The sequence below is a fragment of the Aphelocoma coerulescens genome, chromosome 1, assembly GCF_041296385.1.
Source record: "Aphelocoma coerulescens isolate FSJ_1873_10779 chromosome 1, UR_Acoe_1.0, whole genome shotgun sequence".
Lineage (NCBI taxonomy): Eukaryota > Metazoa > Chordata > Aves > Passeriformes > Corvidae > Aphelocoma > Aphelocoma coerulescens.
The window spans coordinates 106659497-106684967 of record NC_091013.1 but is presented as its reverse complement, the minus strand read 5'-3'; the positions used below and the strand labels follow the sequence as shown (position 1 = coordinate 106684967).

The 25471-nt window shown below is 34.9% G+C and overlaps 1 protein-coding gene across 3 annotated transcripts in view; it reads left to right on the top strand.

Moving 5' to 3' along the window:
• Positions 1–25471, top strand: part of NCAM2 (neural cell adhesion molecule 2) — a 271866-nt gene that overhangs the window by 234127 nt on the left and 12268 nt on the right. The window contains exons 15-16 of one of the 3 annotated variants that reach the window (XM_069023993.1): positions 5906–6086; positions 19695–19875. In XM_069023993.1, coding sequence (XP_068880094.1) covers positions 5906–6086; positions 19695–19744 — 231 coding nt within the window. In that variant the 3' untranslated portion in view covers positions 19745–19875. Of the gene's footprint in view, positions 1–5905; positions 6087–13956; positions 14073–19694; positions 19876–25471 lie in introns of those variants that run through there. The other 2 variants (XM_069023984.1, XM_069023979.1) reach the window with 2 other exon arrangements.

The window sequence follows — 25471 nt, the reverse complement described above, 5'->3', positions numbered from 1 at the left end:
AAAAAAAAAAGAGAGTGGTGGAGGAATGGAGGGTTGTTTTTGTTTTTCCCTAGCAGGACAAATTTTAGTAAATATTTGGAATTAAAACAGAATAATAAAAATAACACTATTTTATGATTATAAACCTTTTGGTAGAAGCAAGAAAAATTGACTAAAGTGACTGGTTTTACAGACCTGATAGTTGCTCACCTGTTTTTGACCTGTGACAGGGTTACTGTTATTGCTCTGAATTTTGGCAGGCAAGAGTTTGATAGTTTATGTGTTTTGCTCTGAAGCACATTCGCTCTTCCATCATCTGTGTTGATGGAGGACATGTTAATTTTGTTGCTTTATGGTGGGTTCTACAACAACTTTATACATACAGAGTATTTTTAAGGAGATAATTTCTCATTTGCTCTCACTCTCAAATATCTACCAAGAAACAGGTAAATGCTTTTGCACCTCTAGGTTTCAGTCTACCTGGCAGATCCTCGGACTTTCTGTGCTTTTTAAAACCACGTACATTATCAGCTGTTGTGTGCTTGGTTCAGTATTTGCCCCTGAACTTTATTACCCATATTAACCAGACCTAGAAATTTGCAAGCTAGTGTAATTAATTCTTGTAAAGTCACTGCTTTAAACTATCAGATTTTCTTCTGTGAGGATTTCTTGATATTTTTTCCTGCCAGCTTTCAAGGCAGTGTGGTATCTCCTGTCTGTTTTTTTTATCACAGGGACCACCATAATAAGTCTGTTTGAGCTGAGCTTTAAGCTCAACAATTTAGAGAGGATAGAGAATAAGGGAAGAGTTGAAGGGGGTTTGTTGGAGTGAGATCACCTCTGGACCCAGGCCCAGAGGAAAGCCAAAGCACAGGAGTTGAATTAAAACCTTTGGATAAGCTGAGGTACATGAAGTCACACCAAAGTGAAATAGAAATACAGATTTTTAACTTTTAGTAGAAATATTTGCTAAGTGCTTTAAACCTTGAAAAGCTTCAGCAAAGAAATCTTAAACAGTTTTTACTGCTGCAGTGTTACCTTTTCACAGAATTTCTTTACTTTAGACAAAACTTAGATAGAACTATACTGTTCACATTTTTCAGATAGAGTGTTCACATAAACAATAAGAGCTGATAGAAACTATATATGCGAATCTGTGTAATACCTATGTAACACTTGTGTAAGTCTTACGATTGTTAGAATTAAACCAGGATAGGTTAAGAAAAGAAAAACTAGAATCATGTATTAATCTTATTGGTCAATTAACAAATATAATCCACACTTCTATAAGTTTAGAGAAGAAGAAGAAGAAGCTGTTTTCTACTTGCTGTTTGCCTGCTGCTGCTGCTGTTATTGCTCAGCCTTAACATGTAACCCCTTTGAACTCTGCCTTCAGAAAACTGTGAGACTATGAAATAAAGAACTTAGCAGGACAGCAGCCTCTTCTGCTCTTTCACCCTCGTCCAAAAAAGGGAGGGTATCCCATCAAAAGCTCAACAGGGGTTAATCACTTTTTCTCACTTTTTTGTGAGATCCCAGAAGATGTGATTTTGGATACAATGTAGGATGACCATTAAAGAGAAATATGTTATTTTCTAGACTAGTAAACTGGTGCCTAAACAGTGGATGGGTTTTACTTTCACTGTTGTCAGGTGTGCCCTCAATTTTGAGAAGCAGCCAGGTCAAGGTAGACTGGAGTTTTACACTGCTCTTTTTAGTTTTTGGTTGTTTTTTTGTGGTTGTTTTTGTTTGGGTGGAGGGGGTAGTTTTGGATTTTTTTGGTCAGGGTATTTAGGTAGTTAGGTTACAGCTGTCTTATAAACCTAGCTCTTAGGTTCTTCTTAAATAAATTTAGCTGATGCTTATATTATGAAAAAATATGAAGCCAAAACTATATAAAGCCAATATATACACATTTAAGATATAATGATGTGAGGATTTTGTGGTTGATTTTTTTTGGTGTTAATATAAGGCTTAAGAGTAATGGAAGTGGGCAGTAAAATCCCCAAAATTGTAAAGGAGTATTTCTGCATAGTATAAAACAAAAGAAGATGTAAATAAAGGAACAGTTTAATCTCTGAGGCTGCAGATCCCATCACAGTTTCTGTAAATGGGCATTTGTTGCTTGATACTGATTACTGAAGATATTACTATTAACTCACCCCCAAATTAAACTACCATTTTTAATTTAGAAGCTTCATTCCTTTTGTTGTAGAACACTCTGCATACATAGAGCTTTCTATAAATTTTAAGTATTAATGACAGAACAACCTAATAAGGTACAAAGTGATCTCGTATGGTTCTCTTTTCTGCTCCTTAAGCTACCGTTTAAAGGGTCTTATATTAAACAAGGAGATTTGTGGGAAGATTTACCTGGCAGACCCATGATTTGTCTTCTCATCCCTCTTTTTCCATTTCTACACTTACAGTAAACCAAATGTGGACACATTACTGAGCTCTGCGTAGGAGAAAGTACTTGAAAATGGAATATAGCTGAAATAACAGCTATAATGAAGGACATTGAAGTTCTTTTTTTTTTTTTCCCTTCTTTAAGAAGCCGTAAGCAGACTCTGGAAGATTTCGTCTGTTTGTCTTTAGAACACACATTGCTTTCCAGATACTTTATTCCTCTTCCTCCTAGCTTGTGTTTGTCACTCTTCATAAAATGCTTTCTGTCTTTGCACTCATGCTTGGACTTTATTTCATTTATCTCAATTCACACAGTTGGCTTCAGTTTCAACTAAATTATGGTATCTCTGGCATAGAATATGCAGGTATCCTGTTACATTCCAGCTCATTCATTATTTTTCACCTGACCAAATTATGGAACATCTACCTTTTCACTTGTTCTGTCTGCAGAAGTTCAGCCTCATACAGAAATGTACAGTTTTCCTTCCAAGTCCTAAGCTCATTCTATTAATCACATAGATTTTTGCAGTTTGTTTTAAAAATATAGTCATATATCTGTTTGCAATACTTTCTTTTTCACCTGCAGGAACTCTATTAGTCTGAATCTTTAGTTTCCAATTCAGTATATTTTTTGTCATTCTGTATTTCTGAAGCCCTTTGGAATTCCCCAGTATATTCACATGGTGTCTGTGCACAATACTGAGATCATGTAGGGAACTTCTGATTCCTCTCATGTTGATATTCTTTGGAATCTAGCTGTATTTTTTCTAACTCCTCCCATACCTTACCAACTTAAACAGCAATTAAAATACCACTGCTACATACCACTGCTATTCCTAATGTCACTAAGGAGTATTTTCATATGCATGTTTCAATCAGTATTAGCTCCTTCTATTTCAGCAGTGCTATGCAAAAATATAATTTGTAAAAAGAGTGTAGTACAGTGACAATGTAAGTGGATTCACTCAAGGCGAAGTCAGGTGATTGTTACGATCTAGTTTAAACTCAGAAAAGCAAAGCAAGCTAAGTCTCTGTTCAAAATATTCCCAGAGATAAGATTAAAACCAAACGAGGTTAGATGTTGATGCCAAAAAATGGATGTATTTTATTTAACAGTAAAGGAGGCAAAGAGAAGGGAAAAGAAAGAGAGAAAGAAATGGAAAAAAGAAGTGGGTGTGGGGAGAGTGGGGGGGACAGGGAGAGATGACAGGGGTTAGGTGGAAGCAAATCACCCATCTGAGGGTCCCAATGACATCTCGTTGCTCCCCTCCATCTGTTCTGCTGGTGGTGTGGCCACGCCGCCACACGCCACAGAGTACAGAATCCTGTGGATTAATACACGCTGTGGGCCAGGTGGGAATGCCCATGTGTCTCCCCTTGCAGGGGCCAGCTTGACACACTGTCCCTTGCAACACTGAGGGTCTGCTGCATCATCTCTGGCGCAGGGTCTGGGGAGCCCTTTGAGGGGGGCCCCTGTGATGGGCCATGTCAACCCCTTCTGCTGTGGATAAGCTTCCCTCCCACGGTGAGGACCCCTCAGCTGGGCTCTGCACAGTTGGAGGATGGGCAGTCACTGCGCTTCTGACCAGAGGAGTTTCCAATGCACACCCAAAGCCTCCCCTCCCCACCCTGTGGTGGAGGGTCTGTTCCAGCCTGGCAGCTGACAGCCCTGGGGCTGTGGTCTCCACCTTGGAGGTGTTAAGCCAGTGCTTTGTGAATGTCCATGACCCTGAGTTGTTACTTTATCTTATCTTCATCATCGAGCAGTGTAAGGCCTCACTCAGGGCCCCATTCAGGGTGTGGTAGTCTTCTTTGCTGCTTTTGTAATACAGTTTTAAAGTCCTTTAAGAAAATGTTTAAGTCATAAACTATAATATTTCAGTCTCTGACAGTGATTGCAATAGAAAGTATCCATCACAATATGGGAAAATATCCTTTACAGGAAATACCATTTTCACTGTATGATGAACAAACTGTTTTTACTCCAGTGCATTTAGTTTTTTTCATGATTTGTAGTGGATCTACCATTCTCATGTTTTTCATTAGTCTATCACTGCACCAAGTAGGAACTTTCACCTGGATGCAAATACTCCTGAAAACAAGTTTTGTTGGATTTTAATCATTCTCAGAACTATCATGTGACAATACCAATGCTAATGCAGAAAAAGCAGGAAAGTTTATGAAAAGGTGAAGTCAGTACGGAAAAATCGTCAGCCTCAGAGCTAATAACAAATAAACTATTGCAGCAGTGCACATCAGGGAGGTTAGTCTGTCTTCTATTTTCTGAAGACTGGGGACAAAAAAAAAGTGAGTCATAAGGAGCATGATTGGTCCCTGAACTCTCTAAATTAGATGCTATTTTCTCTGAGACCTGCATAAGCAAAGCGCAAGATGCTTCAGCAAAGTGCCTAAATTCAAGCTGCTGAGTAGTTTGCTGCTGTACTTCCAAGTAGTGTAAGTTTGTTTGGCTTTAAATTCTCTTGTATGATTTATACCCACTGATTGGGTCTGTGTTGCTGTATGGGTTGGATAGCCAGGATTTGTCTCTCAAGACATATTTTTTGCCATGTTATTGTACCTCAGTGTCTTGTAAGAATAGGACTGCATGGGTTCTTACTGGCTGTTATTGGTTGTCCTTTGATCAAGATGACTTTATTGTTTGACAGTATATATTGTTTCATCCTTCTACCTATTAGTAATTGTGTCATTTCTACTTATATAAAAAATAATTAAATGCATTTTGCACTCAAAGGAGCAATTGCAAAGGTAAGAACTCCAGATTTATGAAATGCCAGAATTGTGTTTGCAACCTAAGTTCTCATTTGTTCCTTTTGTGTATAGATGTCTTAATTACCTGAACTATGAGAAACTATGAGAATCCTTTTTTGTCTAGAACACTGTCTTAAAGATTTGCATATATCCACTCACAGGTGTAGGCATAGTACTTCATACTTTCTCAATGATGTTTCTATTCTTGCATACAACCAGGTTTCCAAAATGTTCCTATATCGCTACAATTAGTGTATATTTTCATTAAATAACTGATGTATGATATAAGCACAGCTGGACTCATGAACAATTTAAGTCTGGGTTTAATGGCAAGTTTCTTTGAATGGACATTGATCGAAATGTAATTGAAATGTCTGTATAAAATAAATTTCTTACATAATTTATTCTTAGTGTTTTATGATATAAATATAATAAAATGTAAATATAAATATAAAAAATAATGCTGTTCTATAAGATAAAAATCAGTATTCAAGCAAAGAATAAATTGAAGCCAAAAAGTTTAAAAGGATTGACCACAAAATTCTCTAAATCCACATTGTGAAAACATGATAAGGAGTGGTCAAAACTGTAAAAAACCTGAGTACTCAGAACTCCAAAATTAGATTATTTCAATGTTCATAACCTCTGTAAAGGAAACTCCATATTTTTGTGCATCACGTAGATACAGACTTTAAACATATAATACAAGAGTTTGGGAGAATTGAAACAAATATTTTCATCTTTACAGAAAGATAAGGAAGACCAGTGGCTAGAGAAAAAAGTACAGGGTAGCAGAGACCACATCATCTTAGAGCATCTTCAGTGGACCATGGGTTATGAAGTACAAATTACAGCTGCCAACAGACTGGGTTATTCTGAACCAACATTGTATGAATTCAGCATGCCACCAAAGCCCAACATTATTACAGGTAAGTTATTTTCATCATGTTTTCTCTCCATGAATTATTTCCAACTCATAGTACACTGTGTGTAGTTGAGCATAAGGTAGCTGAAGTCTTGAACTGAAAAAACCATGAGACCCCAGACTTTATTATCAGCAAAAAATTTGATTCAGTAAACTTAAATGGGACCCTGTTTCCTTGTAATGGGACCCTTTTCTCTTAGTAATAAAGTAATTTTTAAGTATAGAAGAAACATTGGTTCTTCAACCCTGTTGATGGCACTTAACAAGAAATACAGTATTTAAGATACACCTGCTTTTTAAGTTGCCTTGTACTGCCTGTTGTCTGGTTCAGCCAGTTATTTGCTAGAATTCTTAATTTCAGTCCCATCTCTACATGTGCTTTGAGCTACACATGTAATAAAGGCATTTATTTTAGTGTCTGATGAGGTTAAGTCTTCAAATAGTCTTGTTTAGACACTGTCTGAATGATTCATTCTAACATGGTGACCAAACAGTCTTCTGTAAGGTTGAGTTACAAAATTTGAAACCTATAGAAACTTTGTTCATATTTTTAAGTGTGTAAATAGGAAGGTTTGAAATTTCATTTAAGAAAAGCTTCATTGTAGTTGAGTGAGTGAATGAGTTTGAATGCTTCCTAAGATAAGGCTTTATTTTGATGCAAAAATGTAATATTCCTTAGTTAACAATAAACCTAAAATAAGGTAATTTCTGAAATATTATGGGTAATTTTAATTTTTATAAAGCAAATGGTATGAGGAAGAGATTTCAAACTTTTAATTGAAATTATGACCTGCTATCTTTAATTTCCAAATTAGATCAGTGTCATCATTACCACTTGAAAAATCAGGTTCTAAATCCTCTAACATAGTATTTTCTGACTCCCATTTTTCAAACTGGTAGAGTATTAGGATCAACAAAAAACTTGCCAAATAAATATAATGGTAACTATATTAAAATGTAAACCATATCAGTGCCTGTATTTCAATATGAACACCTGACTAGCATCGATCAGGCATTGGTACAGTGCCAATGAGCTGGAATGAGTCATGGACTAGCGTGCCGCCAAAAAATTTTGAAATAATTGGCTATTTTTTTTCTTGTCTATTGTGAGTTTTCTTCAAATATATTTTCAGGAAAGTTATCTCAAGATCTCTGCAACATTTTTCAATATTCCATAGCAGTATTTTTAATATTGAATATCGTTACTTTTTATTTATAGCAAACACATTTGTAATTCATTCACAGACTCAGATCTAGTTCTAGTACAAATATTTGTTTTATGCACTTGAATTGAAGTAAAGTTGATTTGCATCTTGATTGAAATTCAGGGTCTCAATAGGTTCTGTGTCCTTGTTTTTACACAGGCAGGGCCTTGTGATTGCCATCATTCAGAAATAAAATTTCCCATGACTGAAAAGAAAAGAGAAAAAGAAATGTAGGGAAACTTATTGTCCCAAGGAAATGAAAATATTTGTCAAGTAGAAAAATAAGTAAAAACTCACTTAGGGAAGAGATAAGCCATTTTCCAATTTTGTATATTTGAAACAACAATCTTACTTCTTTTGCAATGCAATCTAACTTTAGCCTGTCATAATTATATAAACTCTTCCATCTTATTGCCGCTCCTTCTGTAACAGAGAAACTTAATTTTCCTCTGTAAACAATAACGTAGATGGTGTCTAGACATTCAAGTAAAAAGTAGCCTAGTTAATTTAATTTCAGAAGAAAGACAGGACATTTTCTCTCTAAAAACAGTTTTATGGTTACTTAGGGGCTTTTTGCTTTCAGTGCTCTCCCGTAACGTCCAAGCAGTTGTAAGAAGTCTGTTACACTATTTAGCCTCAAGTCTTCTTTGTATGAATCATTACTGCAATTATGATTGTGGAACTAATTAGTTTCCTTGACAACTGTTTTTTCAAAGCCTGAAAAAGAGTGTGAAATTCCCATCATAAGGACATTCTGTAGGCAATTTTAAAAAGTATGTCAAAAGACACTTAGAATCAGTGGAACACTAATGTTCATATTCATGAGTCAGCATGATTATCTTGTTTGGAAAAAGCATAATATTATTATCACAATATAATATTATATACAAATATACATAATGCTGCAAAAATACGAATATAATCTATTAAAACTTGATAGATTTTTGTGTATAAAATGCTTAAGTTTGAGCAGAAATATTGTTTCTGCTGTCAGTTAACTCTGATGATGCACTATTTGTTTGAGGCTTAGGTATTAACAGGCATCTACAGATGAGTTTGAAAAAGAACATAGGCAACAAGAATGAAACTAGATAGACTTTTGAATGAAACCTGCTCACTTAGTAGCTACAGTAACTGAGGTTTCCTTTCATATTATTATTGTAATTATTAGAAAAGCCTCTAAGACTCCTGAAAGTTTCCATCTGTGTTTGCCTAAATCTTTGTCACTTCAGCTGAACTGAGTGTTTATCTCTGACTCTAAATTTAAACAGAAATAAATCTGTAGACCCTATGCATGCAATCTCATAAATATTACTTTTCCAAAGAGAATTTTGGAATCCCCTAAGTATCTTGTTGGTTAGCTACATATAATATATAATATCCTGGTGACGTGTGTGCAAGCTAGTGCAATAAATCAGAGAACTGAAGGGAGATGGAGGCAAGGATATGTTGGTTGTCCTCCAGTAGGTGCTTAGCAGGGAAATAGGAGTTGTCACAAGAAATAAAACTTTGCTTCTAAATGCTGCAGAAGGAGCTTGCTTGTGCTTTCAAAAGCCACTGGGTATCAGGCAGAAGTAGTAATCCCTGGAGACAGGAATTGGAAGTCGAAACTCTACTTGTGTGAATACACAACTCCTGTGGGCACTGAATCCACAGCTTCTGCTTCCTAGGAAAGCGTGCAAGTACCAGCTCCTGGCTGCAAGTCAAATTCCATGACAATACAATATGATGATCTTCCAGTAATAGTCTTAGGTCTGGGAAGGAGCTTGAGACTGCAAATTGCTCTCTGGCATCAGGGAGGTGCATAAATGAGACAGACATTCCTTTAAATTTTCACATGGTTGGCCTCAGCAGCCTTCAACTGTAGACCTACTTTATTTCATATTGTCTGCTCCTAGGCCTGTAACACAGTGTCCATTCACTGAGTCACCCACATTTGTGATTAGTTCCTCAGAATTTGTAATCCTTTTAATGAAAGTTTCCTGGTTTTCTGAAGGGTTTATCAATGGAAACTTGCACTGACTTTGAGAAATACCCAGCAAATCTTCTTAAAACATTTTGCTTTAAATAACTGTATGTATACATTTTTTTCATGTATGCATATACATATATGTATGTATATTAGTGGATATTATATCTCTACGTATATAAACACACCATTTTCTTTCCTACTTTTTGGAGGGGTTTTTTTTGTGGTCACAATTCTATATTTGTATTTCACATTTCACTTAGGCATATGAACATGTATTTTAGAATCATGCTTGAAGAAAAAGTGACACAGTCTTAGATGTAGTAGTTTATGTGTTCCAAAATCTCACTAGGGATGTCAGTTGGAAATACTTGCAGGCAGGTACAATTCTAACCTCAGTGTGTTTGCCGCTGAGTTAAGTATTTATCACACTTTTAGTGCTGATTTGTAATATTTTAGAAAATTTTCTTCTGGCTTCTCTATACTGTTAAGCATCTAGTCCTGTGGGATTCTCAAAGGAACTGTATGCTTTAGCTCTTTATCCATGTTAGGAGAGTATGGACTAACCTCTGCAACCATAAAAACCCCAAACAGCCAAAGTCCATTAGCTCCCAGAGCTGACTCTACAACCCATGTGTATGGGCCCTTTCACTCTTTCTCTACAGGGAGAAGACAGAGATCCTGTCTTTGTACCCCACAGCTGCTACAAAAAGTGTCCAAATCTTTTGTCATTCTGAACCATTACTGTTGCAACCTAAAAACACACGTACAGGTTTATACTAAATCTTAAAAGAAGATGGATGAAGGTGCTAAAAATGATACTTTCTGAAAGTGTTAAATATATTTTCAGAAATTAGCAGCAGATTTATGCAGGTGTCATCTTCCAAAGGCTTTTATCCAGCAGTGTTGTTACTTTGAAAGGGCAATAGATATATTAAAAATGGTTACAACTTGTGTTTTATCACAGTTTTTTTCTTCTTCAATAGAAGTTAATAACTCGGTGCAATAGTGGGAAAATGGAAAAAACATTTGGGGATAACAAGAACCTCTTAGATCCATTTTTCTCACTTTCTGATATTGGTTGGTTGAGGGTTTTTTTTTGTTTCCAATACTGCATGAACTGTAGGAGTAATTTTTTATTTCCATGCCTGGAAATGTTTTAATCCCTTGAACATCTCATTTATCTTTTTTTCCAAGCGTGTGTATCACCACACTTTAAATCATATAGTGGAAGGCAAAAGAGGCACAATAATACATAGTATTTTCTCTCATCACTACCAGTAGAAAAGATGATAATCACCATGTCAAACATGATTTTTATCAGTAGTTTTTTACAAAAATACAACAGGATCTGCAGTGGTTTGGATGTGAATGAAAAATAAAAGTAGCTCTTATCATTGCTTCAGGTATGTGTGTATATATTTGGGTTTCATTAAAAGTTAAATTAGGAAAATTGTGGGGACTTTCAGTCTTTTATATTCTCTTTCCACAGAAAAAGCTAGAAAGGCTGCCAGTAGGTACTTGAGCCAGAACCAAATGTCATTACTTGTGGCTTACAAATTGCCTGTTTAAATGTCCTTGAAAAAAAATGCAGATTTTTTCAGGTTTGTCCTGATTTTAAGTCTGTGGTTTGTGATTACACTCTCTCTCTCTGTGTATCTCTGTGTGTGTGTGTGTGTACATACACAAACATCCATCAGTTTGTGGCTTCTAATAACTTTTGAGTATAGTTGACAATTTCACTAAATTTGTCAGAGAATGGAGGCTTCAAAATAAAAACATTCCTGTAATTTTTTATAAAGTGTTATCTGACAATAGAAGTAAAATTATCTGTAGCATAGTAGGCAAAATATTATATTAAACCCTCATCCACTTCTAACAACTGGAATGATTTGGAAAAGAGTAGTTGAAACTTTGTGAGCCTTGATCCTTACACCAACCTGGAGAGCAGCAGTAAATTTAAACCACAAAAGAAAAACACAGAAGAAGTTTGAAAGATTTTCACAGGTAAAATTTCCATTCCACAGATCTGAAATTTTAAGTCAATAATTAGTATCTCTTTTGTATGACTTTGTGCATTACAGGATTTCTCAGTCTGTCTCTACAGATCTGACTAGTTAAGGTTTTAGCTAAATCTAAAATGAAGAACAAAATGCAGGAGTCAAAAAGGAAAGCCTGTGGGATGCCAGTCTCCTTGGAGCTCTGATCATATTCCCAAGGCAAGGAAGAGCTGCAGCATTATCCTTGTGAAGTTACCTGATTCATTTTCTAATAGGCTGAAGGATATTGTAATTCCAAAATCAGAACTTGAAAATGAAGGCTTTTGTCTGACTTTTTGTTCAGATCATAATCCTTAGCTAAAAGTGTAAAGTAAATTCTTCAACCGGTATTGCTGTGATGGAAGAATAATTTTGTTACTTTATTTTCTGAAGAGAATAGAGAGATGAAATGTATCTTTGAGATCTCCTGCTTTGAGAACAGAAGTGGGTAGGAATCACACCAATCAGATTAATATCTAAAACTTCAGAAAGAAAACAGCCCCCACAAAACCTATTTGGTTTTGTTTTGTAAACCAATACTAGAATTTGCTGAATAAGAGCCATTTCTCATCAAATCCCAGAGATGATCATCGTTGAAAGTGATAGGGCATGTTCTTGCTCTAGGCTAAAACCAGCGTTTTGCTCCATTCCCTGCCAAGACCAAAGTTATTACATGAAAAGGGATAGAAATCTCTCACTAAAATTGATAGAACTTATTTGATATGAATCAGAGAGAGAGGCAAAAAGGCTTGCTCTATCTGTACCATCAAAGATGTTAATAGGAAAAAAGTACACTATTTTCTATAAAATCTAATTCTTACGGTACAGCTATCACAGAGAGTAACTACCACTGAGTAGCAGAAAAGCAGCAACCAAGGAATTATTCTCTATTCTCAGAATTTCTGCTTCAAAAGGAATTAAATTTTTTTTATAATATGAATTTTAGTTTGCTTATCTTTTTGAATGCTGTGAGGAAAAAAGCAAATCACTATAGATGTTGAATTTTAAAGTGCAAGGCCACACTTTACAAGTACAATACTCTAATCCTTATTATTTGTTGTAGGTAACTGCTAGCATTGTGATGCTTTATAATTAAAACAACCCTGAATGCCAATTAAAAGATGAAATGCTTAGATATATTCTCTAAAAATATTTAAAAGCTGAATTATTAAAGTAATTACATTACTTATTAAAGTAATGGACGTTTAATGTGCTCAGGGTTTGTGGGTTTCTTTCTATATGACCAAATTATTAGTTCCTAAGTAAAAGAACTGGTTGTGAATTTTGAACAGCTTGAACACAATATGTGTCATTGAAAACACCACAGTAGGAATATGGGCAAGAATGGAATAATGTCCATAATTGTTATTAGCTTATTTATATTGCTGCCTTTTCTACTTGATAGTTATCTACGTGTGATAGTTATCACAAGTGTATTTGGGTAAGAACAGGGTCATTTGTGTGATAAGAAGATAATGCATTGGTTAAATATTATGCATACAAGACTATATTTAGCTTTATAGTTTTCATCTGCTTCCATTAGAATTTCTTAAATCAGTTTTAAAGATTTAAACAAGGTTATTGCTTATACTGCACAAGGTTTTCTACATTTTAATTTATTTTGAAGTCTCTTTCAAAGTATTAAACACTGATATTAGTCACTATAAATATAATTTTTGTGTCACTCTAGCTGAAAAAAAAAATCTAGTCAATACACTACATAATGCATAAACTTGACTGTATTATTTGCCAAAAAGTGAACCTTCAATATAAATATTTGAGGAAAAAATATATTCAAACTTTGTAATTGTAACCAGACATACTGAGAGGACATGAATGTCTAAGAAACTACTTTGTTCCCACACCAGTATTAAAGTCAATATCTAATTACCCAGCTGCATGTGCTAATTGCATGGGTCATTCATATTTTGATTGGACCTGTGTCCCTATTAGTGAAGCCAGTTTTCACAGCCCATTGTGTACTCCTACAATAATTCAGGAACAAGATGAAGCCATTAGCAAAGAGAAACAGATAAACAAGCTCGTCTCGTGTATGATTGGAACCTTCTTTTTGTGTAATTATTGACACAGTTCTAGTTTCTCCTTTCAGCTTATGTGCTGCTGTTTCTCCTTGCTTTAAATAGTCAATAGTCACTATTTCTGATAGGTGTTGCACGGCAGTTTTGTGAGTCCAAGTACCTCCAACAAAAAGTCACATTAAAAATTGTATTTAGAATGGGCTTGTCTGAATCGTCTCAAGGGGAAGCAAGAAACATGCTTCAGGTTAAGCACTTAAAGAAATTGTTTTAAAATTAGCCATAACAGTTTGCCACATTGACTGCTGTAGAAGACCACATTGCTGCTATGGAGATACACCCTTTCCACAGTTTGAGTACCATATCATATAGATTTGGCTGGGGTACTTCAATGGTTACCATTCCGTCTATGCTTTAATCACAATTTGATGTTTTTGCTAGAGTAATGTCTTTCAAGTGACTAGCACAATGTAAATTGTTTTTTTCTCTTTTTTCTTTCCACTGTCACTTTTTTTTCCTTTTGATACTTTCTTTTTCATATTTTCTCAATTTTTCCACTTTTTTTTTCTAAAATTTACTTCTTTTTCAAACTCTTGATTTTCTATAACAATTCTTACCCACACAGATAAATGCTGTGAAGCTACTAGACGTGAAAATGGAGGCCAATCCCTGCAGCTGAGTGCTGCTGTTTTCTCTCTCACTGTAGTCATAAGTTTCTGGTGCATGTTTTTATACTGTTGATAAGGCAAGCAGAATGTATTCTTCCTATCTCTCTTAACTTTTTATTTGCAGGAAAATAAACACAGACTGTAAAAAATTTGTACTTTTCTATAGCTCTTCCAAAGTTTCCATTCCTAGTCAAGATTCTAAATAGCATAATTACTTCAGTCTGTGTGTGCAAAATTCTTCATCTGGCTTTTTGGAAACCTGGTGAGACAAATTCAACAGATGATGCTTGACACTCCAGTCTGGCAGAACATGGAGAATCTGACTTACTGAATTTGATCAATGTGATTTGATTCTATTTTCTCAACTAGATTTCGATTATAAGAAATTCATGCAGACACCTTACCCTCGTCAGTCACATGACTTTCCGGGTATACCTGGAAAGTATCAATTCATCTTTCAGGAGAGTATTTTCATTGTGTATTAATCCTTTCCAAAGTGTTCTCCTTGCACTGATTCCTGACACAAGGTACTTAAAACTTTATGCTTAATCAAAAATGTTCAAGTCCAGGCTGGATGGAGCTCTGAGAAACCTGGTCTAGTGGAAGGTGTCCCTCTCCACAGCAGAGGGTTGGATGATCTTTTACGCCTCTTCCAACCCAGGCCATTCTATGCTTCTGTGATATAGACATGTTTTGTACTTTCTAATGGATTTTAACAAGCATGTCTTCCCTAGCTAATTATTTATTAATTGTTTTAGTTGGTAGTGTTTCATTTCGAATACTTTTTCTGTGCCTCTCCACTGCCATGCCTCAGGACATAAAATAGGTCCCTGCCCACCAAAGTCACTTCTTGTAACTGCAAAGGTGCCACATTTCATTTCATGGCATCTGTTGGACTTGGAAGCTCCAGGGGTTCAATTTTGACCTGTAGTAAAAATGGAAAAAGCATTTTTTCCTATTTTACACAGTGAAAGCATGGCTTATGGGCTCTGCAGCAGTATGTACAAAACCTCAGAAAAAAAAATTATTTGGTGAGAGTTCATGTAGATATTTTATTGCATATCTTTGATTTTAAAATGTATGTAGTTTTCTAAGATTATGGTTCATTTCTCTGTTGCATACCAAATAACCCAAGAAAGCAATGCACTTTAAAGCTAAGGTAGAATTAAATATTTATTTTAAGACAATTCCCTTCAAATTGTTACTAAATATAAAAAAACTTGATAAATTAACTGTACATGTTGATTTTTTCCTCCTTATAGTTCATACCTTTTGGCATTTAAAAAAATCATCTTACAACTTGGAAATTAATTGGTCAAATTTAAGTATCTGTATATCTTCACTCGGTTAAAGCATTTTCTTATTTCTAAGAAATATTGATTAAGATGATTTTTCCCAGTTTCAAAATATTTTTGGAAGTCTTTACTTTAGAACATCATTAATAAAACCTGTCCTCATCTAAACTGGATAACAGTCATCTTAGAAAACTGGACTATGTCACAAGTAAGCTGTCTTCACAATGCATGTGTGCAAGTCTACAGACTAATTTATGGTCAGAAATACTTTTTTAAATAATTCACATATTTAGCGTAATGAAGTATCTGGAATGAAAAAGATTACTATATAAAAACATTGGTTTCATTGTGATCTGCTGAAAGTCTCTCACTGTGTCAAGTCGAGCCACTATTCCATCCATGGCCCTTGCCACTATGTTCTGTCACTTTATCTTAATGCCGTGACATTACTTTGAAATTAATTACATTGACAAGTGCCTGGTATAGTGTGGTAAAGAAAGACATTTTCTCTTCTAATTTCGTAGGAGTTGAAACTTTGGATTCCTATTTAAGGTCAGTCAGGTGAAAGCCCATTTTCCCATGCACAAACAATGTGAATATATGTATTGACTTTGTAATTTAGTTGTATAGGTGTTATTCTTCCAATATAAACTATTTATTTTTTAAATTATTAAGTGCTTATTGAACCAAGAGGCAGTAACTAATGAAGGCTGGATAATATTTTCAATGAAAATTTAATTTTAACTATGTTACAGTGGGTTGGGAATTACCAGCTACATGTAAGTAACCAAAAGCTTTCAGATCTGAGAACATATTTTCAACTGAGTATAACTCGGACAAGTGCTGTTGCTAATGCTAAATGTATTTTTAGTGAAAGGATCACCTTGGGCAGGAACTTTTGCAAGAGATTTTTTTTTTTTCTCTGACCACTTTGAAAATCCAGGTAGTGAAAATGTTTGGTTTTGTCACTATTGCTTTCTGTGGTAACAAAACAGAAAGAACTGCAAGGATATCTCTACTTACCATCAGAGAACTGATGTCTGGCTAATATTTAGTAAGTAGATGCTGTAGTAGATGCTAAAGGGGAAAGAAACCCACAGCACAAGCACACTACAAACTGCTGCTGGGAGATCTTTCTCAGTCTGAAGGAGCTCAGTTGTGCACAAACATTGGGGTTCCCTTTTGGTCCAGGGCAGTAGCAAATTCTTTCTAGGGGCTCCTCTTTGCAGTCACATCCCTTTTGCATTCTGGTTCAATTGTAAGATGGGCACTGCATGCACATGAGGGAACAGAATCTTCTCTTGTGACACACAGTTGCTGTTCTGAACAGTAAAGAAAACCAAATTGTAGATCCAATCAAATCTAATGAGCACCTGCCCTTGGATTAAAGAGTCTTGAGTAACTTGTCTCATAAACTGAAAAATAGAACAGGGTCTTATAAGGTTGTACAGATGGTCTGATCCCAGTATTTCCTTATTTTGTAGCATTTTCCAAATTTTCTAAAATTTTAAACCTTAATGCTATTCTGCTAAATGTTGTCTAACATATTTTCACCTTCCATATACTCATCACTCTTCTTACTTCTTTTAATAAAGCAAGACGGGACACTACTGCAGGTATGCATTAAAGCAGAAAAATGAAAATTCTCATATAATTTTTCTGCTCTGGTTAGACATTTGAAGAGCTCTTTATGAGCTAAAAAATTATTATCTTATCAAGTCATTCTAACACTGCAGATAAGTATATAAGAAGACAAGATAGGAATTAGGGCGCAGAGACCGATCGACTGTGAACTCTCCAAACATACAGTGAAGGAGATAATGAAAAGCCTTGAGAAATTTTAGAAGCTAAATATACATTATAAATGGCAAGTTGGCTTTTATCCTCAGTGTCACAATGCCAGCGGGATAAAGAGACAAATTTGGATCACTTATCTTTTTTTCCAACTGATGGTAGCTTCAGCTGGAAACTACATAAATTTCCTCTGTTAACTGAGAGAAACTTTAGGTCTGATCCAATTTAAATTATTCTGTGCTTTGTATTTTGAGGTTATCAAGTACTTTGAATATGATCCTTTTCTTTTGGCCCTCCTCTTCCCATCAAATTCCAAAGAGGATGAGTTAAGCCCATATTATAGGGATTATGTGACTGCAGAGCCAGGCAGTTCTGGGCAGTGACCCAAAACCTCTGTAATGAGAAAGAAAAAGTGGAAGAGATTAATGTCCTTGGGTTGTCATATATCTCCTCAGACGAATAACTAACACAGCTTTGTTTGTAGTTCTCTTTATGAGTGTTTTCTAATTGTATCTTTAAAAACAATGAGTGTGAGATTATTTTACAGTATTTTGGACAATCTGTGGGAATATACAGAAGATTGTGAAATCTTGGCTTCTTACAGACAATCATGAGGAAAAAATGAACAAAGACATTTTCAAATTAAATTATAATTCATAGGTATAGACTGAACAGCTTAAAATTGTAATTTAAACTCTATTAAAATGATAAATATGTCTTCACAAATTGAATTCAATATACTGCTGACATTAGTATTTAAATGTTAGATAAGTAAATTTGTTCCTTTAAATGTTGTAATTGTAAAAGGGATTTTAGGTCTTATGACTGACAGTGTAAAATGTTACCATTTTTTTAACATTGTCACATATTTTGAAATGCTAATATTAAACTGTCTGTAAGAAATAAAATATTCTGTGCTGAACTTATGCCTTAAATCCAAATTGGTGGCACAGAAACTTAAAAAGGGTAATGATTATTCTGTGATATAGCAGTATATCTCTACGGAACAGTATTTTTAAAATGTTCTGATTTACAGCCTTTAGAGTCTAAGGCTGGCTTCTTTCCTAATCAGATTTTATATGTTGTCTTTCTTCTTTCCAGAGTTTTGAGAAGTTCCTAACAAATTGTTCACAAATCAAAGTATTTACATAATGCATCTTCAAATGCAATCCTTTATTTACTGCTGCAGGGTTATTAGAATATAAATTGCTGTCTCTCTAAATAGGAAAAATACTGCCCAGGAATAGACATGTATATTGTATACATTGTGAATAAAATATAACTTCTGAGTGGCTTTATGAAGTGTACAAAACATACTATTACCAAATAACAAAAATACATTCCATTTAATTTTTTTGTGAAAGTATAAGGCCAAGCACTGATGCAAAAGATATGATATGCATGTGAACAATAGTTATTTAAAAGATAAACAGATATGGTGATTTAATTGCACACGTAACCTTATGACCAATACTCAGTCAGTTTTCAGGGTATTACCATGTACTCTCTTTCCATCATGGAAACCTGCATAGGCACCACTCAAATGTGTATGCAAACGTGAAGTTAAACTAATTAAGCCTGAAAAAACAGGGTGGGGTTTTTTTAAGACATAATGGAGGTTCATATGCAATTTGTGATTGTGCTAGTAGTTGCCAGTTCTCTACCTATTGTCCAGTATGCTGATGATTTCTGATTGTTAATTTTTTCAGGAATTTTAGGAGCAAAGGAGAAAGAAAATATTACTTTTAGGAAGCAAGTTGAATATTATAGAGAGAAATGTAGCTTCTGAGGTCTATAATAGCATCACTGAAATCTTTGCTACATTTAGGGTTCATTTATGCTTATCACATTTACTTCATCCATATGTTTCCTTCAGGCATATAAGGAATGTTCAGTTTTCCATTGCTACATATTTATCAGACATAATGTAGAAGTGATGGAAACTCACCTTTTTCCTTTAATGTCAGAGACATCTTAATATAAAGCTGATGGCATCAAATATCAAGTGTAGAGTTCAATCAACTTTTCCTGCTTAGAAACAGTAGCTGTACGTAAGCTGTACACTTGAGAGCTATGCTAAGTTTAGATATTTTACAACTAGAGCAAGAAACTGAGGTAGGAAAATCCATTTTTGTTCATTTACTATAGGTTCTGAAGTCCCAAGAAATGGTAGTAGTTCTTGTCACCATAGTGCCATTATGTTGTATAATATTCTTATTAACAGTTCTGTATATTTATTTTACATGTTTAACATTTTTGTAGAGGCAATTTCCAGTGCATATTTTACTTACAAAAAATTTTAATTTTAATGCATGTATTAAATGCATTAATACATAAGTGTAATAGAAGCAAAGTAAATCTTTCTCAATGTATGTTTCCAACAGAATTACAAATGAAAATACATGCAATGTACTAAAAACTAATTCTGTGAAAAATATTGGATACACTGCAACATCTGTAAGTTTCTGTTTTCAAAAACAGTGTGAAAGGCAAGAAAAAAAATCTGGATTTAAAGTAGTTAATTTTACTTTGTGAAACATTGCTTATTTTTATCTTGTTCATAATTCACTACCATTTTGCTCCTCTGATTTTTTTCATGCATGCAGTACTTGTTGTCATCTCTGCTTTTTCCCTGAAGAATGTGTGCATGGTGTAACTGTGATGTCCCTCAGCACCTTTCCAAACACAATGTCAAGAAATGTATGTAACTATGTGTGTCTTTCATCTGTTGTTCAAAGTTCATTTTTGTTCATGCAACTTCTGTCTTCATTTTTTGTAATAAAGAAAACTGACTTAAAGCAATTCTATCTGTATTTTCTTTATTGCTGATAAATGCTCTTTTTTTCTTGTACTATCTATATGATGTATTTTGTATCTGAAGAGATTTTTTAGCATTGTATCTATTTTTTACAGTTTTATCCAATAGTGAATATTAAATAAAGAAAACAACAAACCAAAAATAAAAACAAAACACACAAAGCACCCCCCCCCCCCCCAAACATCAAAGTCAATAAAATTAGAATTCCTGAATTTTAAGTTTGGTTCATATTAGGTGGCTGCCATGCTACTGCACTAATGGAGCAAGTATGTGCAATGTCTGTATAAATATGCAGCCTGAGCTTGATCCATTGTGATTTCATATGCCTGATGGAAGTTGTATCCCCAAAGGCAGATGTTTTAATACTGGGAAAAGCTATACCCTACTAAGCAGGACTCTGGTGGAAGTTGCAGTTGTAGCAGTCCAACATTTTCAAGTAAAAACATGCACCATACACTGGCAGCACTTCTAATATTAAACTGCTCTTTTTGTAGCTAATGCTATAAAATAATTATATATTTAAAATGTTTCCAAGAATTACTTCTCAGAATTTTTGTGTTTAAATTTACATGTCTTAAAGAAAATGCAGTCCAACCTGAAATATTTTCTCAATTTAAATACAATCCCAAGATAGTTTGACTCTTTTTCAGATCTGCTGGCTACAGTACTCTGCTTAGAGCTGTCATCCACTATAAAGATGCAAAAGTTTCTCATGTCTCTGTGGTATGTGCACAGCATGACTTCGAATTCTCCTAAATGAAGCAATTAAAATAATTTATCCTTTTATGCAATAGTAGTACTGAAACCACACATAAGTGTATGTTCTCAGTACTCACATCAATCTTAATTAATCTGCAGAGGTTCTTAGAAACTCCTCCAAGAGACATGTTCAGTAAATCTGCTGTCAGTTTGAGTGGGGGAAACCAGGACAAAGAAACTTGTTTCCCCAAGTCTATTGGAAACCTGGGTACAGTGCTGATGCCATGAATGTCACAGTGCAGCCTTTCCCTCTCAAGGCACAGGAGGACTGGGATGTCTCTGCCTGCATTTTTCTGGGGCTTCCCATAGAAGGAGGCAATGCTAAAAAAATACCCTTAACTATGGTGTCTGAGTAAATACATGAAAAAAGAGGCTGTAGCTGTAACCTGATAACTCTTTAGTTGTATTAGAAATGCTGCTAAAGTCTGCTTAGGGATAGTTTGATTATGCAAGGAATCTTTTTAAAAAAACTTTGCTTAAAAAAATAGTAAATAACAACTCCAGAGAACATTTTCACAACACAGCATGCTTTATCTAGTAAAGAAAGCTTTTGTTTCTTTCCTTCCCCTTGTTATCCCTCAATGGCCACGGACAAGACACTGTTGCCAGAAACACTCGAGCTGCTATTTACATTACATTTCTTTTCTTTAGCTATTGCATTTATGTCTATTAAGACACCCTCCTAAGAAAAATGTTGTATAGGGCCATTAGAGTAAATAAGAACTCAAGGCCTAATTACTCAGTATCCTGAGAGAGTCATAATACAAGACATTTTCCTGTAAAATTTAAAGGAAAAAATCCATTTCAGAAAACTTGTTGGCAAGACAATCTCAGCCGTAATGAAGAAAAACTCCTTCACTTAGATAAGCATCAGAAAAGTACATTTTAGATGCGCTTATTTCAGTAGCTAAATCTGTATAACTGTTAGTCCCGATGGCACCACAGGCTCCCCTGACTCACTCTGGCTCAGATTTCATCTGAGATGGGAGACAATGAAGATCTATCACTTACAAGTAGAAGAAAGTTAGAGGAAGCCAGTAGTACTGTCCCCTTATTTTTCAAAGTTGTGTGTCACACATTACTCAGTCGTGCAGCTCAGAGCACACATCCATGTGTTTGTCCACTGCCCTTCAGCAGTATCCGTCCTAGCAGAGAGTTATAGGAAAAATCACTGAGGAAGAAAAAGCATTACAATTAATATCGATGATAGCTTTGTTAGCATCTTTTTGTATTAAGGAATGGGATAGAAGAGAATGCTCCTTACTGTCACATTCCCTTTTGCATCAAACAGTCCCCCATTAAATGTTGCATAGAATCCTAATGATTTCTTGCAAGTTGATTGTGCAAATGTAGTGATTTGTTTATTTCATTTGAAGGAAGACATGATGCTTCTGGGCACTTACCTGGCTCACAAGCCAAGTTTTATTGATGTAAATTGCTAAAAACAGGTCATGCAGTTCTGAATGTGTCAGCCAAAGTATTGGAGCTTCTTTGGGTAGGGAGGAGGGATCATTGGTTCCTCACTTCTTTTTCCCTGCCATGATTTTTATCTCAGTAAAGAACAGGAGTTCAGCAATGGGAAGCTCTTGTGCAAAGCAAAGATAAAGTTTCTCTTCTAATTTCTGTAAAAACGCTGAGTATGTGCTACCTTAACATGCTACTCAAAACAGAGTTCCTTCTTCATTTGACAGGCGTCCCACAGTCCTTGCATCCTGATCAGTCACAGCAAAGAAGCTGGAGCATACAACGGCTCTTTTAAACCCCTCTTGGACATTTCCTGTTGGAAAATGAGAGAGGAAGATACTTTAGCATGCAGTGGCAAAGTTGTGCAAGTCCCACAATTTAGATGTATCCATTTTCAATGAAGGAAATGCAAAGCATTTAAGGACAGTGAAATACAGATATCAGATATAATGAAAAACCATCCTTTGGTTATTCACAATACCTTGCCTGTGACACTCACCTCAAAGTATTCTATACACATTTCATATATTTTTGTATCTGTGATGGCCTTGTGCTGTAGTTATATGTTTCCTGTCTGGAATTCTGTAATATTTCTAGTAAATTCTTTTGGATTTGCCTTTGTAGTTTTGCTCCTACGCTTATTTTTCGGATATGAATATGTTTGGGTTTTTTTCTCTCTCTAGATCTTAAACTTGGTAGAACTTGTTCTAGCAATGGTCATGGCCTGCAACTGTTTTACTGTTAACTGGTAAAAATCTTATACAGCTGTTTAATTTTTTGGTAGTGCGTTATGATTTATTTGGTGCTCATCAATGGATACAAAATTTTAAGACCTATATTTTCTGTCTTTTTAGAGGTATTGTATAAGTATATGCATTTTGTAAGCCTTTGAGCCTAGGAAAAGTTCCAGATCAGATATAAAATCAAAGACAATATTCAGAGGCAGTGCAGAAATAACCATCATGGTTGGACACACTTTTAAGGGTCAATACAAAAGTGCAGTTCAACATGGTAAACAAGAAGGGGTTTTTTCCTGCCATGACCCAGTGCAGTATTTTCAATTTTACCCTCTAGTTCATAATTTTCACTTTTTTACTTTAGCTTGAGAGCAGTTTACTTTATCTTCTGACTGACTTGAAAAAAAGGAGAAATATGTATCATAACTCTGCACCATGCATATGTAGCAGCCAGGTGTTACCCTATAAGCTAGGAAAGTATTTTATAGCATTGCTTTTTTTCCTTAAAAACTCAAAGCTACTGTAAAAGGTAGCTTTGGATATTTATCTATCTTTCATCTTAACTTAAATCCATGCCTGCTAAGGAGGAGAGAAGGGAATAATGCACAGGAAGGTGATAACTTGCTTTTTTGTCCCAACAAAACTTAATATCACTGAAGGTCTTGAAAGGGACATCTGGACATCACCTTATCCAATCCCCCAGCTCACACAGAGTACTTGTCATAAAGCTTGCAATTACTATTTTATTGTACCAGTAGTTGAATATATGTGATGTGATTCTGTAAGAGCGCAGAGAAATGCTGTCACCTCAAAGAACATACGTTCATGTAACATCAGTCCGAATATATCAGTGTTGCATGTTTGGTTCCTGTGCAGATGCAAAAGCTTTAGTTTGCCATGTATAAAGGGTACCTGTACAATAGCACAGGTTGCCCAGGGAAGCTCTGGATGCCCTGTCCCTGGAAGTGTTCAAGGCCAGGTTGGATGGGGCTCTGAGCAACCTGGTCTAGTGGAAGGTGTCCCTGTCTATGGCAGGGGATTTGGAACTAGATGAGCTTTGAGGTCCCTTCCAACCCAAACCATTCTCTGTTTCTGTATACATGCATAGATGTTGATTCTCCCTTTTGATCTGCTTCCCTTAGAGGATCTGGTGCAGAACCCTTAAAGGAATTTAGTCTGAACTTATATTTGAGAGTCCAGAAAATTTCTCATTTAATTTAATTCTTTGCACTGGAAAATTCTGTTTTACTTGCCAAAGCTCTTCATTCTCTTTCTTATCAAATAATGATTTCTCCAAAGATGTTCAATTATCTTATTAGAAATTGTTAGAAACATAACATTTAATAAGAGAGAACTTGAAAATTGCCAAAACTTTCAATGACATTTGTAGAAACTTGCTTCAGGCTTTTTTTTAATTTATTTTTTTCATTTCTGAAAGTTTTTTAATCTTGTTTCCGTAAGTATTCATTGATGAGCACTTATTTGAAGAAGTGGATGAAAAAAGTGTCTTTAAAGTTGTCAGTTTCCTTCATCATCATGGCAAAGTATTGCATTATTTATGCCACATTCCATATAACAAAACCATATCATTTTAAATTTAGCATATTTTTGACAAATTCTAATTAAAACTCATTCAGAACTATAGAATTTACAACTTCCTTTTTTTTTTTTTTTATCAAGCAGTTTTAAATGGCCCTCTGTAGTTAGATGACTAAGTCAGGGATACAATAAACATTTTCAAAAAATTTCTAAGAACCGATTCTCTCACATTAACATTGAATTTTTATGATTTAAAATAAGTTTGTTTTCAGCTAGGAAAATAAAAAGGTGTATAATGCATTAATACTTTGTTATTTTGAGCACAAAGTAGAACTACTGTTTTGAGTCTGTTTGGTACATACTGGGAAACTAAAACCCCCAAATATTTAAAATAGCTTCTGTAATATAACAATAAAAATAACAATAATAATAATAATATTTAATTTAATACAACAATTTTTTGATAACAAATTGCTTTTCAAAGTTGGTGGGAAGGCTGTTTGTACTATAACATTAATATTTTCATCCAGTCACAGAACTAGAACTTTTTTTTATGTCATAACATATAAAGAAAAAAATTCCCATTGTTTTGAAATTATATATATTAGTATATGTTTTTTGAAACCAGTCAGGAGAGGTCTTAATCTGCTTTAATAGTAGTTGGGATTAGTTTTACAGCTGACTTTTGTGGGAGCAGATAGGCAAGTACAAAATCTAAGTAATCTAAGAAAGAACAGAATTAAGCCACAGATGAACTTCTAAAAAATAATTTGATATGTTTTCATTAAGATTAAAGATAAACCATAACACATATTTAAAACACAAGGCAGCCCAGTTTCTACCTGCTTTCAGAAGTGCATAAGATCCTCAGGCAGGTGAGAAGGCTGATCACCACCATGCTCCTCACCCCACCACTGGATTTGGCCACGCTCCTGTCAGTTTTTGGGGTGTGGGAGATAAAGGAGAGAAACGCTGGAAAAGCATTGACAATTTTAGGAAATCAGACTTATGAAATAGAAACCTGCAGAAACAAAAGGGTTTCAAGTAGGAAAAATAGGACTTGGGA